The sequence below is a fragment of the Arachis duranensis genome, chromosome 2 (genome assembly GCF_000817695.3).
Source record: "Arachis duranensis cultivar V14167 chromosome 2, aradu.V14167.gnm2.J7QH, whole genome shotgun sequence".
NCBI classification, from domain to species: domain Eukaryota; kingdom Viridiplantae; phylum Streptophyta; class Magnoliopsida; order Fabales; family Fabaceae; genus Arachis; species Arachis duranensis.
The window spans coordinates 5902009-5911025 of record NC_029773.3 but is presented as its reverse complement, the minus strand read 5'-3'; the positions used below and the strand labels follow the sequence as shown (position 1 = coordinate 5911025).

Genomic DNA, 9017 nt, shown 5'->3' with positions numbered 1-9017 from the left:
CTTAGACTGACTGGATGGTCCCCCCATGTAGGTATGGCTCGCACGGTTTCCCGGGCATCCGTTAACCCCGCGGCGTACGATCCCTATGCTTGGGTCGTTTCCGATTTGAAGGATTCGCCCAACCAAATGGGCGAGGAGGAGCTCACCGAGTTCCGACAAGCCGGGTACTTGTGTGGAGGGACTGACGAGGAATCCAATTACGACGTTTTCGTCCCGGCTCCTCACAAGCGATTGTATGAAATCAACTTCCACCACCCCCGAGTCGCCGACTGGATTTGGTTCTACAAGTCCATGTTCACCCAGGTCGGAGTTCGTATCCCGTTCTCAGCCTTTCAAATGGCGCTTTTAAGCCGAATTTCTGTGTCACCGTCGCAGTTGCATCCGAACAGTTGGGCCTCGATCCGCTGTTTCGAGATGGTCTGTGAATACCTCGAACTGCCGGTGTCCGTGGATGTCTTCCTCTTCTTCTTTACCCTCACAAACCCTTCCAAGGAGGGGAAACATAAAAAAGGGTTCATGTCCTTCCGGTCTGCCCAAGGTCGGAGGATTTTTGGTTTGTTTGAAGATTCTTACCACGGGTTTAAGGACAAATATTTCAAAGTCCGCCCTGTCAAAGGTTGTCACCCCTTTTGGTTGTCGTTGGAGGGAGTACGGCTCATCCCGACCTATTGGAGTTTCGGGGCAGGGTCCAATACCTTTATCAAGGTAACCTACAACGGCATGTCGGCGGTGGATAGGCAGATCGCCGAAGTGTTGGTAGCAGTTTTTGGGAAGAACTTAGTCAATCCCCACCTCCTTATGGGTGACCGGGAGTCCGGTCGTAATTATATTTGTGAGAAACTTGTACTTTTACCCTTTGCCTTTTTGTTTTTACTGATACTTTGTGGCGACTAACCGATCTTCTTTACTTTCCTGCAGTGGAGATGTCTGCGTCGGTGACAGGTCTTCCCAACTTGTTCCAAACTTTCCTCTTGGCCAGCGACGACGAAGGGGATAATGACAAATCTACCGCCGAGAAGTCCGTAATTCCCCCGGAGGACAAAACCGCTTCCGAGCAAGAGGTCGCAGTTGACGGAACCGGGACCTCGACCCAAGCTGCCCAGGCTGAGGGCGAGAAAATGGTTCACGCCACTCCTTTCCGCGAAGTGGTAGGCACTGGGGGTTCGACGTCTGCCCCTGAAACCGACGATGGTATGGAGGAGGTTCCTAACCCCAAGAGGAAGAGGAAGACGTCCTCCAGTCCCGAGGGGGTCCTTACCGTTATGGAGAGAAACTTTGATGCTGGGAACTTCATAGATTCCCAGCTGATCCCTGGTACTGAGGAGTACTTCCATGAGTCTTCCCTTGCCGGGCAGGCGAGGTGGATGTACCGAACCCTTCTGCGGGGTGCCGTGATAGCCCGGAAGGCTGAGTTTGAGCTGTCCGGGATGGAGTCCCTCCGCAGGAGGTTGGAAGCTAGTGGGAAGGCTAACAATGAGCTAAAAAATGAAGTTGAGACTCTCCGGGAGCAGTTGACTCAATCAAATGAAAAACTTGACGCTGCCGAGAAGAAGGTCACTGCTGCCGAGAAGAAGACTGCCATTGTTGAGGAGAAGTTAAAGGACTCGGACGCCACGGTTTCTCGTCTGGTTGAACGTGAGATGACTTTGGAAAGCCAGGTCGGCGCGGCGCAGAAACGGGTGGCCGAGATGGAGAAAGAAAAGCAAGCCGTGGAGGCTGAATTAGCAACTTGGAAAGCAAAGTATAAAGACATCGTGAAGCAGGGGAAGGGCGCAATTTTGGCGACCGAAGAGGCTCTTAAGGCCCAGGTCAAAGTCATTGCTCCCGAGTTCGATACGTCGGCGATTGGTGTTCTTAAAGTCATCCAGGATGGCAAAGTCGTCGACGCCCCCAAGAAATGAATCTTCTGTTTAAAGTTTTTTGTCTAGCCGCTTTGTTTTGACTTGTAAACTATTTTAGTTTTAGCCGTTTTGGCTTGTGAACAATTTGATGTTTAGCCGTTTTATTTTGGCTTGTGATCAGACCGTTTTAACCGTTTGCCCGAGTTGTCGTGACAAACTTTTCCTTATTCGTCTGGTCGTATTTTCGTTTCTATTAACCGTTTTTGGTTTATTGTCGTCACTTTTATCAATGGCCCATGGCCTTTCGCGTAGTCGTTATGATGGTGTTTGACGGGTTCCCGGGGTGATCAGTCCCGGGGACGCGCGTCGTCGTTGAACGTGGTGGGGTGGTTTATCTGGAAAATTGAGTGACAAAGCAGGAGAGAAAATTTGCACAAGTATATCTTATTCGGTAATCACATAAAGGATTCGTAAGTCGCTATGAGAAGTTTAAAGGTTAAATTAGCAAATTAACTACTTAGCTAGCCTGGTCGGCTTGTCGGGCCATTCTCTAGGAGTAGAACCTTCTTAGGTTGTCCGCGTTCCATGTTCTCGGGACCTCTTTGCCGTCAAGCCTTTCCAACTTGAATGCTCCTTTTCCCATCACTTTTTTGATTCTGTAGGGGCCTTCCCAGTTCGCCGCTAGCTTGCCTTCTCTGGGGGTCGGTGGGCCGATATCATTTCGCCTCAAGACGAGGTCGTTTGGCTCAAATTCCCTCTTGATCACTTTGGTGTTGTAGCGCAGAGCCATTCTTTGTTTTAGCGCCGTTTCTGTCAGATGGGCCATTTCCCTGGTTTCATCTATCAGGTCCTTTTCTATGGCTTCCTCCACTCCTTTCAAAAGCAACCGCGGGCTCGGCTCTCCGACTTCTACGGGTATTACCGCATCTACCCCGTACGTTAGTCGGAAAGGAGTTTCCTTAGTGGAGGATTGTTCGGTTGTTCGGTAGGACCAGAGGACCGCTGCGAGTTCGTCGGCCCAAGCGCCCTTTTTATTGTCCAACCTCTTTTTTAGCCCCGAAAGGATGACCTTATTGGCGGACTCTACTTGCCCGTTTGTCTGAGGGTGTTCTACCGAGGAGAATCTTTGCCTTATACCCAGGCCGTTGAGAAACTCTGTGAACTTCTTGTCGGTAAACTGCGTGCCGTTGTCTGAGATGACGACTTCCGGTATACCGAATCGCGTTATTACCTGCCTCCACATGAATTTCCTGCAATTGGACGAGGATATGGTAGCCAGTGGTTCGGCTTCTATCCATTTGGTGTAGTAGTCAATCGCGACTATGAGGTACTTGACTTGCCCGGGGCCGACTGGGAAGGGCCCTAAGAGGTCGACTCCCCATTGAGAAAATGGTCGGGAGGTCGTTAGCAAGCTTAACTCTGAGGCCGGCGCCCTGGCGAAGTTGGCGTTCTGTTGGCACTTGACGCATTTTTTGACAAACTCCTTGGAATCCGCCATCATCGACGGCCAGTAATATCCAGCTCGGATTAGTTTACTTGCTAAGGCCTTACCTCCGATGTGGTGCCCACAGCAGCCCTCATGGACTTCTCTGAGGACGTAGTCCGTCTGGTCGGGGCGCAGGCACTTCAGTAGGGGCTGGTTGAGCCCCTTCCTGAACAGCTGTCCTTGAATGACGGCGTATTTGGCCGCTTCCCTCCTCAATTTCGCCGCATCCTTTTCCTCACTAGGGAGTTTGCCGTGTTCTAGGAAGTTGGTGATGGGGTCTAGCCAGGAAAGACCTAGGGTTGTCATGTGCAATGTGATTGCCGGTTCTCTTGTCATGCCTTGGATGAGAGACCGGTTCCCTTCCCCTGGCTTTGTGCTGGCCAGCTTTGATAGGAGGTCTGCCCGTGTGTTCCTTTCTCTAGGTACGTGGTGGACCGTGACCTCTTCGAACTTTTGGCTCAAACTTTTAACCTTTTCCAAGTACTTCTGTAGCAAGGGGTCTTTGGCTTGGTAGCTACCGTTTACTTGGGAAGTGACGACTTGGGAATCGCTGCATATTTCGAGTCTTCTTGCGCCGACTTCTGCCGCTAGGGCTAAGCCTCCTATGAGGGCTTCGTATTCTGCCTGGTTGTTCGAGATGGGAAACTCGAATCTGACCGACTGTTCGTATACAACCCCAATCGGGCTTTCTAGGATGATCCCGGCACCTCCGAAGGTCTGGTTGGAGGCTCCGTCCACATGGAGCTTCCACCGTGTACCCACTTCTTCGCTTGGGTCTCCCGTCACTTCGACTAGAAAATCCGCCATAGCCTGCGCTTTGATGGCTTGCCGGGGCTCGTACCGTATGTCGTATTGGGAGAGTTCGATGGACCAAGTCATCATTCTTCCCGCCAGATCGGGTTTTTGGAGAACTTGCCGGATCCCTTGGTCCGTTCTGACGACGACTTGGTGACTCTGGAAGTACTGTTTTAACCTTCTTGAGGAAGTTAGGAGTGCCAAGGCTAGCTTTTCCAACTTGCTATACCTTAATTCTGCCCCTTGTAGGGCCCTGCTTATGAAATAGACTGGTTGTTGAGCTTTCCCGTCCTCCCGTACCAGAACTGCGGCCAGGGCTTCGCTTGTTATAGCGAGGTATAGGTATAGTGGTTCCCCGTCCTTTGGCTTCCCGAGAACGGGAGGTGCCACCAGGATTTCCTTGAAGTGCTGAAAGGCCTCTTCACATGCGGGTGTCCACTCAAACGCCATCCCTTTCTTCATGAGGTTAAAGAATGGCAGGGCCTTCGTCGCCGAAGCTCCGAGAAATCGGGATAATGAGGTCAATCGTCCTGCCAACCTCTGGACGTCCTTAATGCAACCCGGGCTCTTCATCTGGAGTATTGCCTGGCATTTCTCCGGGTTAGCTTCCACCCCTCTCTGAGTTATCATAAATCCCAGGAACTTGTCGGCTTCCATGGCGAAGGCGCACTTGAGGGGGTTCAGCCTCATACCGTGTTGACGGAGGGACGCAAATACACTTGCCAGGTCGTTCAAGAGGTCGTCAGGTCGTGTTGTTTTTGCTAGGATGTCGTCCACGTAAACTTCAACTGTTTTTCCTATGAGGTCGTGGAATATCCTGTTCATCAGCCTTTGATATGTTGCCCCTGCATTTTTCAAGCCGAATGGCATTACCTTATAACAGAAAGTTCCTCCTGGCGTTATGAACGCCGTCTTGTCCTCGTCGGGACGGTGCATCGGTATCTGATTGTAACCGGAGTAGGCGTCCATGAAACTCAGATACCGATATCCCGCCGCAGCGTCGACGAGTGCATCTATGTTGGGGAGGGGGAAGCAATCTTTGGGGCATGCTTTGTTAAGGTCAGAGTAGTCCACGCACATTCTCCACCTGCCGTTGTGTTTTCTCACCAATACCACATTCGAGAGCCATGTCGAGTAGTCTACTTCCCGTATGAAGCCTGCTTCTAGGAGGCTGGCCGTTTGCTTGGCTACCTCCTCTGCTCTTTCCGCCGACATCTTTCTCATTCGTTGAGCCACTGGGCGTGCTTCCGCCTTGAGGGCTAGATGATGTGAGATGATTTTTGGATCTATGCCCGGCATGTCAGCTGGTGTCCAGGCGAACAAGTCCCTGTTGGCCCTTATCATTTCGATCAAAGGTTCCTTCAGCTCATGTGGGAGGTTCTTGTTAACGAATGTGAACTTTTCCTCTTCGTCACCGATTCTAAACTTCTCCAAGTCCCCTTCTGGTTCTGGCCTCGGCTTGTCCTCTACTCTGGCATCAAGGTCGGCTAGGAACACGCCGGATGCTTCCTTGGACTTCTTTCGAAGGGAGAGGCTGGCGTTGTCACAAGCGACTGCCGTCTCGAGGTCTCCCCTTATGGTGCCTATGGATCCGTCATCGGTAACGAACTTTATAACTAGCAGTTTGGTGTTGATTATGGCTTCGAAATCGTTGATTGTTTTTCTTCCCAAGATGATGTTGTAGGCAGTGGAATCTCGGAGGATTACGAACTCGGCCATCGCCGATCTTCGGCCTTGGATTTGCCCCACCGAGATTGGTAGGGATATGACTCCGTCCGGTTTGATGAAGTGGTCGCCTAACCCGATAACCCCGTGCTGGTGAGTCGTCAGGTCGGCATCCTTTAGCCCTAGCGCGTCAAACACGTTGCGGAACATGATATTTGAATCAGCTCCTGTGTCGACAAGGATCCGTTTGACGAGGCCGGTTCCCACTCTGGCCGTTATGACCATGGGGGGGTTTTCCGGGGCGTCGCTGAACCACTGGTCTTCCGGGCCGAAAGAAATGGACGGAGGTTTTTTAGAGCTTTGCACCGGCGGGGATGAGATCGCCAGAACCTTAGCGTCTTTCTTGTGTGCCGACCGGGATTTTGGTGCAGCGTTTTTTGCCGTTACCACGTTTATCACAGTGAGGCCGTGGTCTCTGTCCTCGGGTTCCTGTCGCCGCTTGGCCGAACGGGTCTTGCCTTCCTCGTCTTGATCGCGATAACGTCTTCTCGGCTCCCTGATGAGATGGGAGAACGCTGCTAACTTTCCTTCCCTTATCGCTTGTTCCAGTGCGTCCTTCAGGTCAAAACAGTCCTGTGTTTGATGGCCATAACCCTTGTGGTAATCACAATAAAGGTTCTTGTTTCCTCCTGTACGGTCCTTAAGTGGTCGAGGCTTCGGAAGAATTCCCTTCTCAGCTATTTGCTGATAAACTTCCACGATGGGGAGAGTGAGTGGAGTGTAATTAGTGAATTTTCTGACTCGAGGGAACGGCCTAGATGCTTTGTTTGATGCCTCCTCCCTGGCCTTTTCTTTTGCTCTTTCACCGTCCCCACCGGACTGCCGGGCTTGGCTGTAACCGGACTGCCGCTTATTGGCAGCCACGACTCGGCTGACTTCCTCGTCGTTTATGTACTCCTTGGCCACCGTCTGGATTTCAAGCATTGTCCAAACCGGTTTCGTGGTGAGGTGTTTTCGGAAGTTCTCGTTGAGGAGGCCGTTTGTTAGGCAGAGACTAGCCACCGAGTCGGTTAAGCCGTCGATTTCCAAGCATTCATCGTTGAACCGATCTAGGTACCTCCTGGTCGGCTCTCCTTGTCTCTGGGTTACCCCAAGAAGGTTGATGGGGTGCTTGGCCTTTGCTATCCGCGTTGTAAATTGGGCAAGGAATGCACGGCTGATGTCTGAGAAATTGTAGATGGAACTTTGAGGGAGGCCGTTAAACCATCTGATCGCTGGTCCTGCTAGGGTTACCGGGAAGGCGCGGCATCTTACTTCGTCCCCTACTCCCTCTAGGTTCATCCTGGCCTCAAAGGTCGTGAGGTGTTCCAGAGGGTCTTGAGTTCCGTCATACCTCATGTCCGTTGGTTTGTCGAAGTGTTTCGGCAACCGGACCTCGAGGATAGATCGGTGGAACGGGGTGACGCCCATTATCACAGGTTGTCTTGTTCTGTCAGATCTCCCTTCCCCGTCTTCGCGACCTCTTGTCGCTCGGCGGGTCGTTCTGCCGCGGGAGTAGATGATCGTGTCATTTCGTCTTCTTCTTACAGGTGATTCCTCCCGCGTGCTCTCCGCTTCCGTCCGGGATGCGGATGTACGCCGCGGGCGGCTTCTGTGAGAGTCCTCCTCCTCGCTCCCGGGAGACGGGGTATAGCTTGGGTCGGTAAATTGTCCGTCCCGCTCCCGGTCAGCCAGCTGTCGTTCTAGGTTTTGGACTCTGTGGCGTAGCTCCTGCATTATTATGGCGTTGTCGCCACCCGTTCCCCCGAAGGGTCGTGTTCTCGCGTGTTGTTGGGGGGACCTCCGCCGCCCCCTTAGTGAGGCAACGGAGGCTGCCCCCTCCGCTCCAATTGCTCGAGCTTGGTCCCCGGGGCCCAGCACGGCTTCCATTTAGGCAGGGAGTCCCCACAGACGGCGCCAATGTTCGGTGGTCGGGTTCCGGACAAATCGGGTGTATGGGTGGAGGGGCGAGGACGCCTTAGCTCTGGACGCACTGGTTGCGGGTTTGCCGAGCTGGCGAGCACTTGTGCTAGCGAATGGACGAGGGGGGGTGCCACCTGCAAAGACACTCCGACGCCCAAGTCAAATAATGTGCAGGCGGGGAAAGTGATGTGGAAAAGTGACGTACCTCGGGGGAAGAGCCAATCTTCCCCTTATATACATGTCAGTCGTGGGCCCCTTGTGAGGACAGGCCCATATTCCCAAGGACATCGTCCTGCAGCCGCGTGTGGGTCGTACAAGACACGTGTCCGGGTCGTTTGGAGGGCGAGGAGACGGGTCGGGTGGAGCTCGGGCCAGGGCCGACCCGTCGGGTCTTTGGGCCGGGCCGTAACAAATATAGACTTGATAATTAATTTAATTCCCTTGGCAGATATAGTTTCCTCTAATGATGGTGCTTGTTCTATGGCGGCATCAATTGATAATCTTGATGATGACAAGGTATGCTTAATATTCTCATTTGGTTTAATACTTTCATTCAAAGATTTGTTTTAAAATGACAAAGGTATATTTTGTTATTTGCAGATATATTTTTCTTAAATGTTGTGGTTGTTTGATGATTTTGTTGGCAATTTGGCATCTTTTGATACTTTGTGGTTGTTGTTTTAGAGAGATTTTTTGGTGGTATTATTTTGATATTTTGAGAATGATTAAATGTTATATAAATTAGCTATTGTCATTAGATTTATAAAGAATCAAATTCTAGTTGTAATGAACTTATACACTTTAAAATTACTTTAGTATTAATTTTACTTTTAAAAAAATTATGGTTTGAAAATTGAATTTCTAAAAACTGGTTTTAAAAGTGAATTTTTTGTTAAAATATCTGGTTTGAAAATTGAATTTTTAAAAACTAGTTTTAAAATTGGATTTTTGATTGAAGAAACTGATTTTAAAACAGGATTTTCAAAAACTGGTTTTAAAACTGGATTTTATATTAAAAAAATGGATTTTAGATTTGGATTAAAAAAATCGGAATTTAAATTCTAAAACCGATTTTTGTTTTTTCAAACTGATTTAAAACCAGTTTCTCTCTTCAATCCAGTTCTGGTTTGGTCTCATGAACCATAAAACTGGTTCTGAAGTTGATCCAGTTTGGATTTATAAAAATCCAAACAATGCCCACCCCTAATTTGTGTTACATGTGGAAATTAACTTTGATCGTGACTACAAATGAGATTACAACACACATA

The 9017-nt window shown here is 50.3% G+C and overlaps 1 protein-coding gene across 1 annotated transcript; it reads right to left on the bottom strand.

Annotated features, from left to right (window-relative positions):
- Positions 1-2391: 2391 nt before the first annotated feature.
- LOC107473284 (uncharacterized) lies at positions 2392-7716 on the bottom strand. The gene has a single exon (XM_016092836.1). The coding sequence runs from the start codon at positions 7714-7716 to the stop codon at positions 2392-2394; it is 5325 nt and encodes a 1774-aa protein (XP_015948322.1).
- Positions 7717-9017: the final 1301 nt, after the last annotated feature.

Bases quoted from the DNA above. Each gene is read 5' to 3' on its own strand.
- LOC107473284 (XM_016092836.1), bottom strand. From the start codon at position 7,716: ATGGAAGCCGTGCTGGGCCCCGGGGACCAAGCTCGAGCAATTGGAGCG.